Genomic DNA, 23,955 nt, shown 5'->3' with positions numbered 1-23,955 from the left:
ATAACTAAAAACCCATAATTCCTACATAAACACCCTACTGGCACTTTGTATTCAAATTCTATAAAATAATTCATTTTCTTTTCCTATTCCTAGGTTTGCTCTATTAATATGAGTAATAACTTCCTAATATGCACAACTCATGCTAAACCAAGCCCTTCCATTGAGTTCTTCCTGTGCTTGTACCCTTTGTATCTGGTCACCAAGCTTTGCCATTTCTCCTTCAAAATTTTCCTTGTTTTGTTCCTACTGTCAACAGGGTCCATGTCTCTAAACTCTTCCGGGTCCTTCACACCTTAAAATATTAGAATCATGAATGCAAAAATAAAGTCTCCAAAATGGCCCCACCAGCTTCAATCCCTGTCCCACCCCCTTTATCCTTCATTCACATCTAAAAAATTCATTTTCAGGAGCATCCTATTTATCTCAAATTACCACTGATCCACACTGACCATAAGTCCAAGCCCTTCCTCACAGCCCGCCACTAAACAATGTTGTTTAGCACTACCGGCAAGCTATAAACTCTTTAAACACTAAGAACACTATAGGGCAATAGGTTATGCCTTGTGTAAGTGCTCAACAAATGCTCATGGAGAAAAAAAAAATTTTTTTTTAGGAAAAAGGATGGAAAAAAATTGGGGAAGAAAGGAACACACTGAGAGGCAAAAGGTTTGTGAGACCAGAAATTCAAGGGTATGATTAACTCTAATTGTGATGTACAACAGCAGCAATTCAAAGATGGAGAGATTGCTTTGATTTGCCTGAGAGCAAGTGAAATATTCACTCTGGTCTCTACAGAGCTTAGAACGGATACTAATGCTCTGTATTTGACCACATGAACAAATGTTCTACTTCTCCAATAGCATGTAACTGTTTTGAAAATGAGCATAAAAATCCAATGAGGCGTATTCTGGATTATCTGCATTTAAACCACTTGTTCAATGGCCAACCAGGTTCCCAGCTCAAATAATTCTGTGTGCCCTAAATAGTGATCATATCAGATATTGTGAAATCTAACTGATTTCCTCAGGATTTAAACTTTTCTGGATTATATGTCTTATTGTGCCATGCTATGGAGTTTTGTTATTAATCCAACTATGAACAGTAATAAACCTAATAAGCACTAATAAGAAGTAATTTACCATGTACGAGATACTGGTACATTCACATAAGTTATCCCCTTTATTATTAATTCTGTAAGGTAGGTACTATTAGTATCCTCATTTTGTATGTGAAGAAAGGGGAACACAGGAAGGTTAAAGTCAACTGTCCAGGTAACAGGTAATAAAATATAATTCTGAAACATTTTTTAAAACATTAGTTTTCAATACAAAGACTCATGAAAATCTATAGTCTCCATGATTTGTCAATTTTAGAAATCACCACTACCCTTATAGAATTACAGCACATAACTTATAAAGTATTTTATAAAGTTAATTCAAAGAGGTTCCCCAGTTAATTAGAACCCCACCTACTAGTAACAAATGTGCAGATTATGGACTTGCCCATGACCAGCCGAAACTTGAAACATAAAAGTATTATTACATCACTAGTCCTCACTGCATCCCTGAATCAATTTCTATTACAGTGCACATTTTTAAAACAGACATGTGACACAGGTTACACACAATTTCAGTAGCCACCAATCAAATGGCATAACAAAGAAATGAATTCAGATTTCCTCAATATCAATTATTACATTAGAGCTCCAGATCACGTCTCTTCAAAAGGTCATATGTGGTAATACGTGCAGAATGCTAAGAATTTAGTAACCAGGGTCATAATGGAAAATGCTGTCTCCTACAGAACTAAAAGAGGAACTAACTAGTCATATTCATGAAAATATGAGGTCTAGTCCTTCTTGAATTACAGAATCAGAGCTGAGTCAAAATTTGAATATAGTCATTCAGCTCTACCATGCATAGACCTGGGAAAGATCCAGTACTGTCCTTTCACTCTAGAGGCTCTGAAAAAAAAAAGGACACTGGAAACCCCCAAATTAATCCCTATTAATCCTACACCCAGCAAGAAATTCTAGTTCCTTCTGCTATGTGGGCTGACAGGACAAAGAGCACACAAGTCAAGCATTAGAGTAAATACCTTTTCTTCACCTACAGTCTCAAGAAGCCACCCCATGAGTTCACTCCAAAGATGTAGAAGACAGTTTCCCTAACAAGCTGAATCAGGAGCTGAAAACAGGCACACATTCATTCCTAAATTCCAAACCTTTAGGATTATTTTTCTTGGAAAGGAACAGGCACCAGTGGTCTGAGTTTTTGGCATCCCAATCTTTACACTCGAATGGTATAGAAAAACTGTATAACCCTTTGCATTTTATGAGTGCTTTTTCTACAACTTCAAATCCTATCCTTTATCAGAAATTCTAAGCCAAGTGGGACTAAGATAAATAAGCCAAATGACACAAGTATAAGAATACAGAGGGACAATTATGCACATGCCAATATGATCTTCCAAACTCCTACCCTATGGCTTCTTGAAGGGATATTTGAGAATCATAGAAGTTAAATTTATACCCTAGCATCTGAAGATGCAAATAAAATAAACGTTTCATTCCTTAAAGAAAAATCACTTATTCAGAACTCATGTTGAATACTGATCTCTAGTGTGTTTTTTTGCAAGTGTGGCTGAAGTTAGAATATAGCACAACACTAATAAGACTGACAAGAGTACAGAATTCTACCTTATTAATCTTATCTTCCTACCTTCAGATGAACCTTCATAGCAATCCAATTCTAACCCATATCCACTTACCATGTTTTGTTTTGTTTTGTTTTCTGAGAGAAAAGGTAAAGAGGAAGAGGGAGAAAGAATCCCAAGTAGGCTCCACACCCGACATGGAGCACAATGTGGGGCTTAACCTCATGACCCTGAGGTCATGACCTGAGCTGAAATCAAGAGTCAGACGTTTAACTGACTGAGCCACTTAGCCACTCCATCACTTACCATGATTTAACAATAACCTATTAACTGTTGTCCAAACTTTAGAGGAGTTACTCTGGAACTACAAGATTTCCCACATTATTGGACAGTCGGCCTTGTGCCTGTGGAATCACTCCAAAAATTCACTGAGGTCATTTTAAGTACTATTCTAATACCTCCCAAAATGCAGTTAAAGTGGGCATTTGCAAATATTATAACCTCTATTTGCTCTACCACAATTCAAGTGTTGGTATAATACTATTTTTCTACACTAGTACTAACTTGTTCAAAATATTTGAGTATTTCCTACTAGTTTGTCTTGAAATTTTTTATAATAGTTATAACTCATAAAAATCTAAAAGGCAATCTAACTTTATACTTTAACTCATTCTTGCCAAATGCTACTCTGGCCATTTTAATTTATTCTTCCTAGATCTGTCCTTTCTGAAATAGCTTTTGACTAAAAATAGAATTCTCATGTGAAATAGTCTTTTAATCTTTGATATTTGCTTAAGAGTTTTTAAAAAGAAAATACTAATGGTATTTTTCAAAGTAATTTTAACATTAAAAAACTTAGGTCTAATTAGAGCCACTGAAAAGTATTAAAAATTAAAACTCTGAAATCATAATAGTACTTAATATCTGTATTACGGAATTAACTTTTATTCATATTGCTTTTGTCAGCTTTTACTAAGTCTGTTAATTTTCATTGGTTCGGGAGATATCAAATTTTGAAGTCACTGATAAACTGAATTCTGATTTTCAAATAGGTATTTATTTCATGGTACATCTCAGAATTTAATCAATCACTGCATTTTAAAAAGAAGGGTTTTTTGTCATTCTTAACATCAGGATGTTAATCTAACATCTAGGTACATTTATATATATGCAAAAAAAGTTGTAGACTGCAGACTAACAGGTCACCATGAGAGAGTTTTATCCCGTCAGTTTTCTGGCTCTCTTCCAAGAAAGAAAAATCCAAGAAAGCAGCCTTCTTGGGGTAGGTCCAAAGGTCTGGATATTCTCCACATGAAACAGTGTATCTGTCGCCTGACCTGGCAATGGGCCCAAATCTTACTCCAGCAGTAATGATCTTCACAAAGAGTAGAACACAGGCGGGGACTGGCCAAGAGCATGGACCATGCTTGTGCAGTTTCCCCTGCATTTGTATTCATTGTGAGAGCAGCCCAATCTCATGTCTCCAGGTCTTTCAATAGGGCAGCAATACTGAATCAGATTCTAATTGCAAATAATTAAAGTCTTTACTTCCTTTTCATGAGGAATTATCACATGGGTAAGCAGTAGAGAGCCAAAGATTAAAATGTACTTCACTAAGCATTTGCAATTAAATTGTGTTTAGTAGACCAAAGGAAAACTGTAAAACGAGCTATATGGTTGATTAGTAATCTAAAACTATAGATAGAAAAATTTACATTTATTGCTCTCCACAAGTCTATTGAGTTATTTTCACTTTAGTCAGTACATCTGTAATATTAAGTGAACAAAACAAAAATTATGACATCCTTATATAGCTCACATACCATGGTCCATCATTTTAATCATTCCCTTCAATAGTCCATCATCTTGCTTTCAGTGTAAGGGAAAAATTACAAACCAAAATGACCCATGAACACACATACAAAAATTCTAAAGAAATTACCAAACCCAGTATGATAAAAACAAACTGGCATATCTAGTCAACTTTGTTCAAGAAATTCTAGCCAGTACAATAAAAGAAAAGGTTGAAAGACTGGAAAGAAATAGCTGTCGACATGATTATTCACGTACAAACCCAAATCATCAACAGATAAGCTATTAGAATATATGATCAAGGTTGCTGAATATTAAAAACAAAGATTGCCTGCATTTTTATGTAGAAAAATGAATTTTTAAAAATTATACCAATTAAAATTAAAAATCTCACCCAATACTCACTGACAAAAAGACACACAACAGGGGTGCCTGGGTGGCTCAGTGGGTTAAAGCCTCTGCCTTCGGCTCAGGTCATGATCCCAGGGTCCTGGGATAGAGCCCCACATCGGGCTCTCTGCTCGGTGGGGAGCCTGCTTCCCCTCCTCTCTCTCTCTGTGTGCCTCTCTGCCTACTTGTGATCTCTATCAAATAAATAAACAACTTTAAAAAAAAAAAAAAGACACACAACACCACTATAAAGATGTATAAATTATTATGTGGGAAATAGAGGATATACCATTTGGATGGGTTAGAAGACACACTATAAAGATATCCCTTCACCAAACCGATCTCTTGATCAATAAAATCCAAAATTCTTTTTCCTTTTGCAGAAACCAACAACCTGATTCTAAGATTTATATGTAAATACAAAGGGTAAATAACCAAGACAGTCTTGACCACGTTAAGCGCTGCTTCCACCACATTTGAGAACTTAAGAGTTTGTTTTAAATATACTATGGTTGTAGCACAATGAATAGACCAACAGAAGTCCAAGATAATGTCTGCATATAGGGATACTTTTTTAAAAAATTTGATACATTTTTAAAGTTCCTATGAAGTATCTGTTAACTTTAACAAAATAAAGTTTTATTTACTATTGCTTTTCAAAGTTTTTTTTTTTAAGTCCACTATTGTGGGATTTTGACAAAAGTAATAAATTAAAAATTGACAGATTGAGCTCTTATTTTCAGATAGGTCTTTTTATTTAATGCTATATCCCGAAGTTTATCATAGGACTTTTTTAATGAAGGTTTTCACAACAGGAGTAGTTCCCACCAAAGGCAGCCTAAAAATAATTCATCTAAGTCTCTTTATAATACTTAAGTTTAATTCATGCCAAGATTCTTGAATCCGTTTCAATTAGCACATTTGAGGTCACCAATCATCTGTACTTTGCAAAATTCAATAATCAGTTCCAAATCTTCATATTCTTTAAATTCCTACCATTTAGCCAATTAACCTGTCCTACCTTTTTGAGAAGTCTTCACATGGTTTTGGGGCACACATTCCTGTCCTCTTACTATCTTCCTGGCATCTTCTCTTAAATTTTCCTAGTTTAATACTCTCCTCCCAAGCGCTGAACATTGGCTTGCCCCACAGTTCAGTTCTTGGACTCTCTCCTCTGTATTCTAGTCTATTCCCTATGTGCTTTCATCTAGCCTTAGAATATAGGACACTCTGAATTCCTGTTTTTTCAAGTCCAGACCCCCTTACCAACCTTCTAATTTACCTTGTCCTTGTCTCCTTCTGGCCATCTAATTGATAGCTCAAACCCAAAATATCCAAAAACCAAACAAAAACTCGTGATATTCCTTCCTAAACCTGTAGTTCCCACAGCCTTCCCCATTCTCAGTAAATGAAAACTCTATCCTTCCATTTGTTCAGGCAAAATTTAAAAAAAAAAGAAAGAAAGAAAGAAAAAGCCAAAACACTACTTAATCTGACCACTCTTACTTTCAACACTCACCCCCGACCCCAGTTGTCAGCTTGACCATCAAAACGTACACTGCATGTGGCTACTTCTAACTTTATGGCTACACTCTACATCCAAGACCTCATCATTGCTCAGCATGACTACTACAGTATCCTAACCCTCACTGCCTTTCCCTTGTTCTCCTGGTCTTGTTTCCATTTACCATCTGCATGATCCCTTTAAAATGTAGGCTGATCCAATCCCTCTCCTGTTCAAAACCTTTCCAGTTAGAACAAAATCCTTGTTATGATTTATAATGTCCTATGTGTTGGGGTGGATTCACCATGAACCAAAAACAGCTTAAACTTCTGGTCTCTTGCTTTAGAAAATCCCTTTCCAGGGCCTTGAAAAGAATCCTAGAGACTTTGCATTCTTAATTTTTCATAAAGCGCCCCCCCATCTGTTTAGTCTTCAGGCCCCACAACGTGGATCCACCCATTAACTACTCAGTCTAGCCTCCCACTACCACTGTGACTTCATCCCCTACCACCTCCCTCCCTCCCATACTTGTACAGACTGGTTGTGGAACATGTTAAACAGGCCCCAGCACCTTTGTAGCTTCCGTGAAGGAGATACTCAATAAATATTTTACAAATGAAGGAACAAATGAATAAACAAATCCATGTTGGGGCAAGGTTGAGGTCTCAGCCTCCAGAGTTATTAATGCAGAACGAGAAAAGAATCTCCCCTTTGCTTTTTTCTTCACGTATGCACGTGGAACAGAGAAAACCTGCACATGTCTTACCACTGCACTCCTCTTGCTTTCCTTCTTCTCCCAGCCCACCAGGAGATGGGAAACAAAGGATAGACTGTTGACCCTACACCATCAATTTTCTTCCCAGCTGAATGCTATGAACTGGGGGCTCCAGGACTAGTAGAGGATATACTAATGAGAATTCAGAAATTTCTATCTGCTGTTACAAGATCAGATTTTGAAAACCATAACCTGAATATTACCCTTGGCCTTCCGGTTTGTGTTGTCCCCATCCCCCAAATAAAATGCTGAGGAATGTGTGTCCCAAAAAGCCCAGGGAATAATCCCAATTTGCTAGAATAGACACACAATTACTGGATACAGCAGTAGAAAAGTGCGTTAATGTAAAACTCTAAACAGTTTCACACTGTTACTGGTCCTTTCACATAGCCTGTATGTTAGTTACTAATATCTCGGTCCTCCATCCATTCCACTTCTCAGCACAAATGAAGTTTAGTTGTTGTTCTACTAATGTCAAGACTATCCTTCATTCTGACTTCCCATGTTTCAGGTATCTCCTTTGGTAGTGCTCAAAGTAGCTCAATTTTCCTAACAATAATCACAACTATTTACCTGTTGGTGCACATTCTTGTTTTCTCTACCCAGCATCTATTCCTTTAACGGTCCCCAGTTTCAGTGTGGGTATCTAATCCTGCCCCTTCCCCCTACTCAGCCTGTGATTCCAGTTGCATCCTCCTGACCCCACAAGTAGGGTGGGTCTGGCTGATTACAGCTTTGCTACCAGTAACAGCAAACGGTCCAGGCCAAGTCAGTCAAGCAAAGTAACCAGACCCTATACCAGGACCTTAGTTTTAAATACTGGGGTCAAAGGACTTCCAGTATTCACTGGATAGCTGTTTTTAAAGCCCAAATCCCTTAACAAGGCTTACAGATACCTTCATTAGCTTGTTCCTCCTTCCCTTCGCAGCAGGGTGTCATCTTGCCATCTCCTGATATCCCACACTTTACTACTTTTAGCTCCCTAAGTGGTTCAAGCACGGTCTCCTCTCCAGGCATTTGCACATCCTGTTCCTTCCAACTGGAATACTTTTCACCCTCTCCCTTTCTCCTGACCAACTCCTGCTCACTTCTGGGCCTCAGATAAGAAGGTATTTTTTCAAGTAAGCCTCCTCTGACTTCCCCATCTGAATTACATCGTCGTATGAGGCCTCACATCATCTTCTGAATGAACCTCGTCTTACACACCTGACTGAGCAGAAAGGTTATTTGGGTACTAGTAATTCTTCATCTGTTTGTGTAGCAGTTATTACATACATAATGTATTGGTTGCTGTGAAGAATGTAAAAAAGTGGAATAAAATGCCACCTTTTACTTTGAGGAACAAACAAAATCTTTAAAAAGGTGGGACAGCAGGGGTATTTAACAATTTTAAGAACAATGCAAGACAGTGTTAATTACACGCAGAACAATAGAGCCCCTAAATTGTGAGATATTCCATAGCTCGAGATTCCAGAGACCGCATTCTTAATCTTACAAAATTATAAGCAGGTACAAAACCACAAGAAAATAATTAAGATGCTAATTATAAAACAATTTTAATAGCAATTTTCAACAAAGCAAGAGTCTAAGAATGTACTATTAGTGAAAGACCTAAAAATGAATGACTCCAATCACATTTTTAATCACATTTTTATTTGTATAAATGAAGAACATCCTAAGTATTTAAATCAACTATTTAGACTAAAGCAGGGGGTTTTTAGTTTGTTTTTTTTTATAAATTTGATATGGTATGGAAGGAAAAGATTAAGGAAAATTGGCTGAAGACTAACTGATGAAATATGAAACAAGCCAAAGGACATACAAGGTGGTAGAGCACTAAAAGGCAAGCACTGCCAGGAGGGTAAGTGGAAATGGATCCAGTTCAAGCAGGGGAGGCTTACATTGCTGTAAAGGGAAAACTCACAGGAACTTTACCTACCAAGTTGCACTTTACCAAGTTGGCTGGAAACCTTACCTAGGAATTTCAAAAACAGGAAGTACACTAACCTAAAGCCAAGATGGAAAAGTTCTTCATGGAGGTAGAACAGACAAACAAATGCACAGTGTATTTCAAAGGGTTAATAGTCTCAGTCCCTCCTCAGCAGATCTGATAATCAGATGAACCAGAATAGGTTACAGGAGTAAAAACAAAATGAAAACAAACTAAAGAAACTCTTAACCTCAGGAAACTGAGGGTTGCTGGAGGAGAGGAGGATGGGAGGGACGGGGTGGCTGGGTGATGGACATTGGGGAGGGTATGTGCTACAGTGAGTGCTGTGAAGTAAGACTGATGATTCACAGACCTGGACCCCTGAAACAAATAATACATTATACGCGAATTAAAACCAAACTTTTTAATAAAAAAAAAAAAAGAACTAAAACCAGCAACAAATGAGAAGCTCTTATTTTACAAACCATGGAAGGGAATAAAATTCTGATTTTAAGTACTTTGACACAATTATATTCAAGACACTGGCAGATCTTAGTCTCCAATTAAGGGTCAGAAATTAGGATAGCTTCCTCTTACCTTAAGATTCATAACCATTTCCTATTCATTTCCAAGCTAGCACAGAGAAATCACCAAGGGAAAAAATCTTGCCTTCAAAACAGACAATGAATCATTTCTACACAATTTTTCTAGTTTAATGATGTAGTATAATAATCCTTGAATAAAGAAAAGATTTAGAAAAAGTTTTTCTTAAGCTTTTATTGATTTGACAGAGAGAGAGGGAACACAAGCAGTGGGGTGGGAGATGAAGAAGAAGGCTTCCAGCCGATCAGGGAGCCTGATGCAGGGCTCAATCCCAGGACCCTGGGATCATGACCTGAGCCCAAGGTAGATGCTTAATGACTGAGCCACCCAGGTGCCCCTAGAAAAACTTTATTCTTAAGAGCAGACAGGTAGGGCACCTGGGTGGCTCAGTGGGTTAAGCCACTGCCTTCAGCTCAGGTCATGATCTTGGGGTCCTGGGATCAAGTCCCACATAGGGTTTTCTGCTCAGCAGGGAGTGTGCTTCCCGCTCTTTCTCTCTCTCTCTCTCTGCCTACTTGTGATCTCTCTCTGTCAAATAAATAAAATCTTAAAAAAAAAAAAAAGCAGACAGTAAGTTCTTCCTAGAGAGAACTATTGTTACTACATCTAAAATGTAAAGGATTCAAGTTACTTTCCATGTTCAATTTTCAAAATGAACCTAATTCTGGTTCCTAACATACTGATTCCCTTCCTCCTTTACCCATTACACACAATTTACCCGATGTAGGAATTAACCACCTCATTAGAAATACTGAATAATATAAGATTTCAGGCAAAACAGAACTTCAGAGCTCTCAGACAGCACCACAGACTAACATAAAATAAGTATCATAAATGGCAGATCAATTCTTCTCTTTGGAATACACTACTACATGTAAACTTTGTTACATAGGCAGAGCATGCAACTGGCAAAATAGGTCCACTAATAAGAACCCTATGTGCGTGGAACAATAGTCACACCACTAGTAGGTTTTCCCCCTCAGAGAAAACATCTGTAAGAATGATTGTAGCTCAGTTACTTTGAGGATAAGAGGACCATGAAAAGCATTTTTCATAATCTGTATTAGGTGCTGTATTGCAGAAGATTCACAATTATCAAAACTTTAATGGGTCAAATTTCACAATCCAGGATTTTTCTTTGGGGACAAAACTTGAGAACATTACTAATAAGACTAAAGAATAACTACTTAAGAAAATATTCTAAGATGTACAAAAGTTAACAGAGCAAAAGGGAGATGTGAATAGCTGAGGCAGATATTTGTTATCCCAATATACTACTTCTCTAGATAATAAGACTTTAAAAGTAATACTTGCAGGGTACCTGGGTGGCTCAGTGGGTTAAAGCCTCTGCTTTCGGCTCAGGTCATGGTCTCAGGGTCCTGGGATCGAGCCCCGAATCGGGCTCTCTGCTCAGCGGGGAACCTGCTTCCTCTCGCCCTCTCTCTCTGCCTGCCTCTCTGCCTACTTGTGATCTCTGTGTCAAATAAATAAATAAATCTTAAAAAAAATTTTTTTTTAAAGTAACACTTGCTAGGTTTCCATTATAGCAGGTGTTTCAATTTAAATAAATTTGGACCTTTCCACCACCAAAAAAAAGGCTTCTTTGGTGGGGATGGGTACAGATGGAGAGGGAGGTAGAAGAGAGTAGAGGCTTCAAGATTTAGATGTACTGAATCCAAGTGCCACCGAGACACCCAACAAAACAGGAAGAATGGACAACTGTAGGCCCGAGATTTAATCTTAACAAGCTGGAGTTAACATTTAAAGGGGGTATCCTTTAATTAGGGAAGTAGAAAAAAAAATCATGAAGACTATTAAAAATGGTCTAAGATGGTGGCAACAAAAAGCACTTCTAAAAATTACTTAACTTAGAAGATGGGAGAGTAGTAACCAGCAGGAAGAGATGTGGGAAGAAGAAGCCAGGTAGAAGCAAACTGGGTCAGAGAAGCCAAAGATATAGGCAAATACACGAAGAGTCGATCAATAGGGGTGCCTGGGTGGCTTAGTCAGTTGAGTGTCTGACTCTAGATTTTAGCTCACATCATGATCTCAGGGTTGTAAGACTGAGACCCACAGCAGGCTCCATGCTCAGGGGGGAAACCTGCTTGAGAGTCTCTCCCTCTGCCCCTCCCCCCACTTAGTACTCTCTCAAATCTAAAAAAGTCAATCAATAGTGAGAAATAGCCCCTAAAAATGCATTAATGGTGTGATTATTGCTTTTGCCAAGTAGGTCATAAGTCATCTTTGAGAGTAGTTTTAGTAAAGGGTGGGCAGAAGCGTGAGTTCTCTGTAGTTATTTATGGATTTAGAAGCTTCAGCTGACTCTTAAAAACACCATTAACAAGTTTATTAGCTCAAAATATTGGCCATGGTCAGAGACCTTGGAAAGTTAAGATTTTATAAACAGGTAGCTAAGCAGCCAAATGCAGCTCTTGTTCTCTTCCCCATCCCCACCGCCCCCACACACAAAAATCTTAGATTTTCAAATTATAAAAATACAAAAGATCTGGTAATACTGGTCCCACATTCCCTGTGCATCTTTTGCCAGAAGCATGCCTCTGTGTCCTGGTGTCTACCTCAGTGTCCTAATGACACCTCACTTTACTCATGTCCTATAACTGCCTGGTCCCTACAGCTGTGAGCTACTGAAGTTAGAAACCTAGCACCTGACCTTTACTGAAACAGTAAATTAACCATTTACTACCTACCCCAGGTTAAGACCCAGAAGGTAAGGTCTCAAAGCCAGAAGAACGCTTTCCCTGACTCCCAGCTTCCCAAGTCAACTGCAGCCCCCAAAGACATCCATATTCCCAACGGATATGGATTATTTACCATTTAAAGATTTAATCAGCATGTGCATGAAATTTATAAGAATTCTCATATGTTCACAGGAATGTTATCCACATGGATTACACACAGAACAAGCTATACCATCTCAAAGCTGAGGAAAAAGCATTAAGGAAATTATCTTCAATTTACCCTTTTACGTGCACTATACTTGGCATTCAAATCCTCTGCCGACAATTCAGCTGCTGTGACTCAGTCCCTTGGCCTTCGGTCTCTTCTCCTTCAAATCCAAAATTATCTTAAAAAAAAAAATAAAGCTGCCAACTGAGTGATACCTTAAAAAATCATAGGATGTCTCAGCTTTAACCCGGTCTCCTCAATGCCTGCAGGATAGCCTACAAAATCTAACAGTCTCTTCAGTTCCGCATCTGTGTGCCTTCAGAGCCCTATCACCCCTACTTCCCATGCTCTTCACAGCATCAGGACTCTGAGCATACCCATGCCATCTGCCTCTTCTCTACAGGCCCATTCTAAACGTTTATGAATTAAATAATTACTGATTAGACCTTCAACTGCAGGACCAGACAGCGTAGTGCTTATGTCTGCCAGCACACTCGTCTTCACAGGCACACTAAAACCATTAAAAATCATCCACCTACAAACCCCTATGTTTTAGTTTCTGCCCAACAGAGGCCTTGCCCACCTAACAACTTCCCACCACTGCAGTAAAAAAGCCTTTTGCCTACTCCTTTCCCCACACTCCTTTCTGCCTCCTGACCAACCCAGATGCTTCCCCCCATGGCTTGTCATGGGGCATGTCCCCATTGCTTGCAAATTATAAGTAAATGCTTTCAAAGGCAGTTATCTCCATGTCTGTCGCTTTACCATCCTTGATCAAAACAAATCCTGGGTACCTTTTTAATGCAAGTCCCCCTCTATGATCACCCTTTTTATTTTGCTTAGAAAACACTTAGATAGCCTTCAGGATGGAGATTAAGTGGTTTTAAATATCACCTCTTTGGTAAAAACCCAGAGCAGTTGTTCTCAGCCCCTTGAGCTGCATACAATATTACTTCTAACACAGGGCAGCCTTGGTTGTTTTGTGATTTCTGTTCTTGTGCTCTTTTACACCCACTGGGCTTTGAGAACCTGAATGAAGAGAATCACTCAAGTCTTACCCAGTACAATCCTTTGCACATGTTAGGGACTCAAAGACCAAGAAAGAATAAATTTAGAAAAAACTAGGAAAAGCACAGAAACTTTAAAGCTGGCCAACATCATCTAAAACCCATTGAATGACATTACATTTTCACTCATGTCAAGTCCTGTTTAATAGAACACATGTTTTAGGTTCCTAACTCCATGACACAGAGACGAGAGGGATAGAGTTGCAGTGGAAGAAAGGGAGCAGGGCTTACTGGGTCTGAGAAACATAGACCCGGTCTATTTTGAAGGATAAGCATTAAAACTATACTTCATATCCAGAAGATTTCTTCATTCCTGTGAACATTTTCAGAGGTTCCCCATTTTAAGGTTTTAGTTTTGTTAGGGTAGATGGTGGTAGTGTTGCGGGGGGTGTGGGGGTTGTTTGCTCATTTTGTGGGTTTTCTCTGTGCTTTGCAATTTCTACTCAATTTTACTTAAACTATGTCTGAGGTCCACCTGGGAGCCTGGTATCCAAAGCAGCCAGGTTTGGTCACCAAATATAATTTGTATGATCTCGGGGCACATGGTGAAATCTGATGTTGAAAACAACCTAATTCATCAAGGCTGAAACGGCTGTGAATGGTAACATTTTAGGGTCATAATGAATTAAGACGATCAACAGAAGTATGGAAAAAATGATTTTTCCTTTTCCACTTAACCTTTTTGGTCCATATGCTAAATCTTTAAGCCAACCCATCTGGAGAGGTTCTCATGAATGTTCACCTATAGAATATAAGATCCCGCAAGTATTTCTGAATAGTGTGTGGATCAGGGAAGAAAAGGCCTTTGATAACATTTTACTAATTACATTCACAACTCTCCATTTTACTAACAAAATGATGATTAGCAGCTAATTATTTAGACCATTAATTGATTGCTTTGTGATTAAAGATATGTATGTTAATTATACTTAAAATTGAAGGCACTTTAAGAATTGAAAAGAATGGATACTGCCTTCAATGTTTCAGTAATTAAATGTTGTCAAAAAGTAGATTGTGATTAAAAAACAAAATTCTATAGCTTTCTATTTTTTGTGTGTTTTTTATAATAAATCTTTAGTATAAAAATTTTTTTTAAACAAAGACTCTGGCTTTTCTTGTACCATTCTCCTTCTGATAATGAACACCGAGTGTGAATGCAAAACCCTGCATATCATTATGTGAAACATTTATGCATTCAGAGTGTCTACTTGGTGGTTTTCTTCTTAAGAAGCTAAACAATTCATTAAACAAGCTGCTCCCGAATGGTAGATCAGAACAAGCATAAGCTGCCTTCTGTAGAATTCTATTGTGAAGCTGTACCCATTTGTGTTTTCTTTGAAGCCATAAAAATGAAACCCTTATGCTCATATTAAAAGCATAAGAAAGGCATCTATTATGTCAATAGATTTAAAACACGGCCTTAGACACAGTGAGAACCACTCCAAAATGGCACTCTTATAATAGCAAAGGTTAAGAAGTGCATTCCCAGAGAAAACCTTCAAAGGCCTACATATCATTATATCCCAAAACAGATGGCATTGCAGTGTTTGGAACTATAGTTTATGGACACCTACAATCTCAAATAAATCCTTTCTAATCCCACTCCTTTGTCTAGATTTTGTACTTTGATGATAAATGCAGGTGCCTTTCTCCATTCTTCAGAGAATGACAAGGATACGAAGATTCATGTACGTACATGGACACAACTCTTACTAGGACTTCAATGCACAAATATTTTACCAGCAACAGATTTATACTCTATAGATACCTAGGATTCCTACCTTCTAATCCATTATAAATCTTTAGTTTGAATTTTGTAGGAAAAAAAAAATCAAAAATATACATCATGTTGGTAGAAGTATAAACTCATAAAAACCATTTTACAAAACAATGTGGAATTCTCTACTGTCTATGTGTATACTTGGGAGAACCTCAAACACAGAGGATGGGGACAAGAAAATTCACAGCAGCATTGTTTATAATAATGACAAACTGCAAATAACCCAAAAGTTGATCAACAGGAAAATGGTAGATGAACTGTAATGTACTCAATGCTCCAGAGCAATGAAGAATGAACTTCTGTACACACCAACATAAACCTCAAACACAAGGCTAAGCAAGAGTGAGACAACTATAAAAGGGTTTCTTTACATTTAAAGATGAAAGGATACAAAATTGAACAACGGGTTATTGTGACTTAGCTCGTTCAATTATCTAAAATTCTGCTAAGGAAAAGCACACTAGTGTGACTAACCGGTTGAAGTAAAAAGTCTAGGATTATTTGCTACAAATCTCATACCGCGTACTTTTTTGGATCTGAATTTAGTTTACAAAATTGCCTACAAACACTAACTTCTAATGGGTCCTCATGGTCAAGAAAATTTGTTTGAAATATCATACTTAAATATTTAAGGAAGATGTGTCAAATTGTAAATTATGGAAATACTTAAATAGTATAATTTTACCAGAAACTTTTACTTCATAGTTTACCTGAAACTTCACAAGGCTTGTGAGATTGCAGAAAATAATTGCTCTTTAATTCCTGTCTGTATATGAGATGTGGCTTGTTATGATCATCTTCATGTTCGCTCACCATCTGCCTTCATGACAGGTTCTAAGAAATATTCACCGGTCATGTGCTTTAAAAGTTCCATCTGAAAACAAAGAAAATAATTAACTTGGTCACCAAGGGAAAGCATGCAGTGCCACAGGTTAAAGTGAGCACACAGAAGCAGGACCCTCCAGAAGTCTGTTCGCTAAATGTCCATCCTCTGACTAGACCATTTCCTTCCATGATTCCTTTCACGCTCCTAGGTATGGAGTCATGAAGCCTAGTCAGTGTTCTAATAGAGTTGAGAGGACTGGCATTCCAGGTATAAATAATGGCATAGGTAAACGACATTGAAATGGCAAAAAATCTAGCACCTTCTAGTAATAAGAAAGTCTGTTTGGCTTGTCTATATAAGGCGGCGAGTGAGAAACAAAACTTAAGGTTGTCTAGGGTCAGATAAGAGACCTTAAAGGTGATCAATTTAGAATTTGGAAGCAATGAGGAGCCAGTGAGGAGTTTTCACAAAGACCTACCTTCTGAATTCCAGAATCCACTATCTAACCTTGCGTTTGAACATCTCCATTTATACAACTAGTAGAATTCTCGACCTGAACGCATCCAAGCCAAACTCTTGATTTTCAGTCCAAACCACCCCATTCTTCAATGGTCCCTATGTCAGTAAATGGCAACAGTGTAATTCCAATGGTTCAGGCCAAAAGATCTTAGAGAAATCAAGAATGGGCTCTTGTGCCCACACTAACATCCCCCATTCAGTTCATCTGCAAATCCTGGTGGCTGAACCTTCAAGAAAACTGAAATCCAACCACTTCTGCCAAGTTTTACTACCACATCCATGATCTAACCTCACATTCTGTTTCCTGTGTGAACCAACAACCCTCTAGTCTAGTCTCTATGGAGGAGTCACAGTAATTTCTCAAGTGTAGATCATGTCACTCAAAAAACAAACAAGACTAAGTCATTCAGTAAAAGCCAAAGTCCTTACAATAGTCTATAATGTCCTGAGGTGCTCATCCCTTCCTCCACTGTCCCTCCAAACACACAGGTGACCAACAACTGTGACTTCTCCCACTTCCACCTTAGCTCATTCTAGAGCTCCTGGTGCCTCAGATATTTCTCAGGACAAGGAAATGCCTACCTCAGGATCTCTGCACTTAAACTTCTGCTTCACGCACTTCTCCCCATTGGCTCCTCTAGCACTTACTTCAGGTTTCTGCTCGACATTCATCGCTCTATATAAAATGTCACCCCACCTCCTAGATCTATCCCTTTTACCCAGTTTCATTTTTCTTCAAAGCACTTATCACTACCTCATATTTGCCTGATGCTCTCCACTAAAATATAAGCTCCATGAGAGCAGAGCTTTTGCCTATACTCCTCTCTGAACACCTCTCATGCCTGCCACATACCAGATGTTGGTGTAAAATGTTAAATTAATGAATAAGACTAAGGATCAACTATTTTTAAAAAGATATAAAGGTAGGAAGTTTAATTTAGTAATATTGTGTGTTCTAGATGGTGGCCAAAAAAAAAAGATACTAGCTGTTCTAAGATAAAGGCTGGAAATTTGAAGAGAGGTAACAGAACCTGATTTATAGTGACAGCAATGACATCTGTTGGAAGTGACAGATGACAAGATGCCAATGTCTGAGGAAAGCAGAAAGGCAGAGACAGGGAGAATTTATGAGAGATAATTTTCTGGTAAAAATGGGATTTACCAAAATGACTCCAGAAATGTTAAAACTGCAGACAGACCCAATTCCAAGACCACTGACCATGTCTATTTCCATAAACTATGGTACAGCCATGCAGTAGACTATCCTGTGGTTACAAAGAATAAACATTCCATGTAGTGTATAAAAGACCTCCAATTAATTCTTGGATACTCTTCCAGTGGTCTATGCTCTAGCATATCTAATTCTACCAGTTCCCGTTTTCCAACTATAACTAAAAATCACTTATTTTCAATATATAATGAAATTCTACTTCCTTGTGGCTTCCCAGAAAAAATAATTTCAATTATGCTTACCAGTAACAAAGAGACTATTTTTGAAACCTGAGTAAACGAACCCATGGAAAAATTGCTTTCCACATTTTTAAAAAAGCATGCTGAAGAAGGGAAATGTGATAGTATCTTGGTAAAAGATAGACACAAGGTGACTTATTACCTATCTAAATGCATCTACAAAACTACTTTGAATACAAAACTACTTTTCCCACGCTATGGTGAAGATCTTGGAAATTTTTATATGATTTTTGGATTAAGATCTAATAATGAGGGGTTTCTATCATAACACTCCAGTAAGACTACACAGGGATCAAACTTGATTTCCCACATGGACAGTAAGAATAGCTCTATCTGAAGTCTATCAGAACCTCCTTTTACACTGTGCTAGAACACTGTAGCCTGCTAAGAATATGGCCTTTATAACTGAAAGACTTTTCTTCAACAAGAACCTTATGTTTTAGAATACTTAATTCGAGAATAATTTGTCTTCAAAGTGACTCTTCTGTATTTATCAATGAAGAACTTATGTTACTTCCATCATTTTTTCTATAATCTACCCCATTGCAGAGGACTTTCTGTTCAAGTATTATAGCTTTGCCTAAAGGTTCTTAAGGATGCATTTTTCTTTTTCTTTTTTTTCTTTTTTTTTAACTTGGAAAGGAAACTGGTAAGAAATTTGAGGACTTAAAACAGGTGGTTCATAGAATTATATTTAGATGATGCCATATTTTTAGCAACCTATCTGCAGAGGGCCACTGCAATTTGATTCAAGAGAAATGCCAATCAAATTCCAAACACTTTCTTTTGAGCACTATTAAAAGCAGCAAAACTAGTTTTCACTTGGGAAAGGGTTTCCCAGTTATTGGAGCAATGATCTATTTGCCGAGCTGTACTGAAAGGCAGTAAGTGATTATACATACAACTGGTTCCAATTTATTCTCATAAGTCAAAATTTTTATGTTTTGAGTATTTTTATATATGTAATTGTTTTTCCAAAATGTGACTTCATATTGTGGCATTTATACATACTTTTTTCCAAATACATGGCAAACACATGTACTGTAACCACAACCAATAATGTACTCAGATTTCATTAGAGTAAAAACAAATAAAATATATAAACTGTTTGGATGCTTTTCCCAAATCATTGACAGTTATCACATTAATATTGGCAACTACAGAACATTAAAAAATAATGTCTGCGTGAAGCAATTAGAGCCTCTACTGAGAATTTTAGTAACAAATTGCTCTCAACAATTAATAAAATTGGATTTTAATTTCAGGGGTGGATCACCAGTAGTTAAGTATTTTAGTCTTCATGGTGGTAGTTATTCATTAGTCATATACTGAGAATCAGTTTAATCTTATTTATAATAGGAACCTGAACAGGAGTCCTGTATTTGCACTTATAGAAACTTGGGCCAGTCACTTCACATTGGATTCTCAATTCCATGACTTTCAGAACAAAATAGAAATAAATCCACCCAATTTCTTGAGAAAGGCAATATGTTAAAATGTCAATGATTTTGAAATGGGATGAAAAATTCTCCCCCAAAAACACAGAGGTGACAACCACCCTTTTCCCCCTAGGCAGACTGTGATTATTATGTAATGAAAGGTCATGAAGAGGAATGCAGAGTCATTTTTCTTTGGGATTTTCCATTTGATGCAGAAGGTTTTTCTCCCAGACAGTTCATTATAACACCACTGATCAAGCCTAGGAAATAGCGTATTACACATAAGCACGCACTGAATGAATCAACAGTATGAAGAAAATCTAGTTGTTTCCACAAGCCTGAAGTAGAAAATGTTAAGGTTTTCAAGAAGAGGAGTCTTTTCCTCTAGCAGCATTCCTTATTCCCCTATCCATGGGACAACTCCGGATCTCCAGTAGGAAAGTGAGAGGAGGTAATAAAGAGAAAATGCACTGCCTATACCTCCCCACCACCGTTCCCCACCCCCAGAAGAGACCACTCTCACCAATCTTTGCTCATAAGGATCAGGAGAAGGACTGTGAAGTCATCCACCTAAGCCATAGGTAGCCAAGGGAGTCTGATGCTAGTGTCCCAGCAACATCAATAACAAGGAATAAATTCTGTAATATTTCTCTTTCGTGAAGGCAGACAGGTGTTTTTGAAGCTATAAGAACTTACTAAAAGTGGAGAGAATGGTCAACATTCTTGGGGACCTAGGGAGTGGTTCTCAGGACAGTCTCTCCCGATTTCCTTTTTTTAAGATTTTATTTATTTATTTGACAGACAGAGATCACAAGAAGGCAGAGAGGCAGGTGGCAGGGGGTGGTGGGGGGTGGGGAAAGCAAGCTCCCTGCTGAGCAGAGAGCCCAATGCAGGGTTCGATCCCAGGACCCTGGGATCATGACCTGAGCCAAAGGCAGAGGCTTTAACACACTGAGCCACCCAGGCGCCCCCTCTCCTGATTTCTTACTGAAATATCTGGAGACATAAAACCTAAGATCATTATAACAATTAAGAACTTGAAAGAAATCATTCAGAACGGTTTTGTAGGTGCATAATGGAAATATTTTCATGATCAATTGTTGAAATACTCTACATCAAGGTTACTTGAAAATATGTAGCATCTAGAAGGACATGTGCCATACACCTGCCAGACCATGTCCTATTTACAGCATGGTTTTTAGTTTCTTACAATTTACAATTAACATATGTACTCTTTGATTATTTAGGCAAATATTCTTCATTTTCATGTCTCCCATTGTATTTTTCCCTAAAGTTCAGCATATACTGTGGTTTTGTTCTACTTTAGTACAGCCAGACTTCTACTGAGCTTATCGGTGAGGTGAGAATCCACTATTTTATTTTGCAGTAGGAGATTCCTAGCCCTCATTATTTAATATAAATGCCTTTTAGACTTTGGCATCTGCTGCAGAAAACGAACTTGAAGCAATTAAGAACTCGATCTGCCATCAGAAGTCAACAAAGTTTTTGAGGTATTAAGTTGTCAAAGAAACCATAGGCCTAAAGCCTTCACTGCTTTAGTTGTAACATAATCCATAGACCCTCAGTTACCTCAGCATTCCTGAAAACTGTCCCCATCCCCACTGCCGGAGAGCATCCTCCCAGAAGCTTAGATGAAGCCATGGAGGAGGATGGGCTAGACTCTCCCAGAGAGCAGAACCAGAGGCCTTGGTGACTGGACTTCCCAGAAAGAGGAATCAAGGAAGGGAATCAAGGAATGCTCTTGCAAAGCAGTAGGTCTCCACAGCCCCTCTGCAGAAGAGGTCCAAGGTTGCTATAGATCAGTTACTAAGAGATGCCTCTTTTCATAGGAAGTTTAAGGTTAGGGTTGCAGTCATGTTGTATATAGGGCTGGGGACAAAGACAGTGCCTCTGTGAGGTTGTCTCCTCGGAGACAAGAGGACTATGATGTGTGGGAAGAGAACAAATGGACATTCATAAATTAAAGGGCAGCCTGTCATATAGACTGGTGGTGAACAACACTATCTATTCTCTCTTCTTCCTGGTCGTATCACTTTCGCCTCATTTTCCAGCCTTTTGCATCTGGGTAGAACCAGGCCTCAGTATAATGTAAATAGAAGTAGTGTGTCACTTTTCGACTAAGGTAGTCAAGAGCCAGCATAACTTCATGCTATTACTGTGGTAATAAAGCATTCATGTAGCTCGTGAATATTCAAATGCTCTTATAATGACATTACTGTACCACCAGTATCTAACAGTGACTAGGATATAATAAATGCTTTCTAAGTATTTGTTGGGAAATAATCCTTCCCCTGAAGAGTAGTATAAATTGACCAGCTTAAGTATATTTTATAGAAAACAGGAAGTATGAGCCAAACAATAAAGCTTTAGATAACAAGGTGCAATATAACCCCATATGAATGACACTACTTGGATATCTAAGATTTAACCTATGCACAACTTTTTAAAGTATACCCAAGTATTTCAACTGAAATTGCTAAAATAATTTTCTTGCATTGCATGACTGATGTAAAGAACTAGTCTAATTACTTAGCACATTAAAAGCTGCTTTAGCTTATTCATCCCTGTATCAAGCATTTCCATGTTCTGTATTGGGTGTTACAATTATCCCCACACTTAAAATCTATAAATAAGATATAAGTATGAACAGCCACAATTCAATATATGATGTATAAGGAATCGTCCAGTAGTGGAACAAAGGCAGGCCTGGTCAGCTCTATTTAGAGAAGATCAAGGAAAAAGGAAAGGCTTAAAATTCATCTGAAAGATGAGGAGGGTTTTTTTGTTTTTGTTTTTTTTAAAGATTTTATTTATTTATTTGACAGAGGGAGAAAGAGCACAAGTAGGCAGAGAGGCAGGCCAAGGAAGAGGGGGAAGCAGGCTCCCCACTGAGCTGGGAGCCCGATGCGGGACTCGATCCCAGGACCCTGGGATCATGACCTGAGCTGAAAGCAGACACTTAACCGACTGAGCCACCCAGGCGCCCTGAATGATGAAGAGTTTAAGAGAAAGGACATTCTAGACAAAGTAAATATAAATCCAAAGTATTATAATATATAAGCCTATTCTGGAACCAAACACATGTTTCTAGAATTAGCTCTTACTTGCCACCTGTTCTGTCATTATCTTTCTTGGTTAATGGTCACAGGATCACACAATCATTTAAGTAAAAAATCATTTTGATCTGCTTTTAGGGTCCAAAATTCTAATGGGCCTTCTACAATGCTTCTATGAGGCTGTTCAACTCCTGACATGTTGAGTTATTTGTGTAGGCCGGCTGTTCTATGCACTAGGGAAAGTTTAACAACATCCGTTTCCTCTAGCCGGTATATGCTAAGAGCATCCACCACACCCACCCAATTGTGATCGCCAAAATGGTCTCCAAATACCACCAAGAATCCCAAGGGACAATACCGTCACCAGTTGAGAACCTCTGGTCTACAGCAGCATAGCTTCCATAGGCACCCACTCTCCCCCTTCACTGCTGCAACCACTTTACTTCAAAGGCCTCTTCTTCCCTTCCCATGTTACACTAAAAGAGTGGTCCTTCCAGTGACTCTCAGCCTTCCCTACTCCCTTCACAGTACTGCATTAGGGGAGGCCCCTCCCAGCACGGGAAACCAACCCACCATCCCAGCTCAAGCCTTGCTCTTTCACAGTGAGTCCAGGCCTTAATGTGAGGTCTGCCTTACCCTCCCCTCCCAATCCCCTCCCTTTTCCAGCTGCACAGGGCCATAAGGAACCCCCGACTTCCCATATCCACATGGAGTCATCCTTAAAAGTGCAGTTGAGAGTCCTACTTCCAGCACAGGTCTCGATGCCCTTACTCCTTCCACAAAGTTCACACAGCACTTTCCATATTCCTCCTAACAGCATCAAACAGATTTCAAAGGTCTGTGAGCTTGGTGTCAGTATATGGTGGTCTTGAGAATGCTAAGCATAACTGGCCAAGGGCCCCAACTATCAGGGTTTGAAATCCATCACTGTTTGCAGCCCAGCCAGCTCACTCTCAAGTGCTACTCCCATTTAGTAGTGGAGTGTGACAATACTAAGGGTATACTCCTCCTTAGGCAGGAGACTCTTCTCCCAGCCCAATTTGGCTTGGGGCGAGCATTACTGAACCTTGCTTAGACTCCCCAGCAGCCTTGGATGCCTCTACCCAACATTCTCGTCCTCCCGGTTTCAAATTTCACCACTCTATTTTCTCTGTCATGGGCACTTCTCTTAAATAAAATGCTTGCACACACAACCCCCTCT

General features: G+C 38.5%; 1 protein-coding gene across 1 annotated transcript in view; it reads right to left on the bottom strand.

Annotated features, from left to right (window-relative positions):
• ADAMTS20 (ADAM metallopeptidase with thrombospondin type 1 motif 20) overlaps positions 1-23,955 on the bottom strand; it is a 195,495-nt gene that overhangs the window by 165,489 nt on the left and 6,051 nt on the right. The window contains 2 exon segments of the mRNA XM_047742257.1: positions 16,134-16,233; positions 16,235-16,297. Of these exon segments, the coding sequence (XP_047598213.1) occupies positions 16,134-16,233; positions 16,235-16,297 (163 nt within the window).

The sequence above is a fragment of the Lutra lutra genome, chromosome 8 (genome assembly GCF_902655055.1).
Source record: "Lutra lutra chromosome 8, mLutLut1.2, whole genome shotgun sequence".
Lineage (NCBI taxonomy): Eukaryota > Metazoa > Chordata > Mammalia > Carnivora > Mustelidae > Lutra > Lutra lutra.
This window is presented reverse-complemented; position numbering and strand designations above follow the sequence as displayed.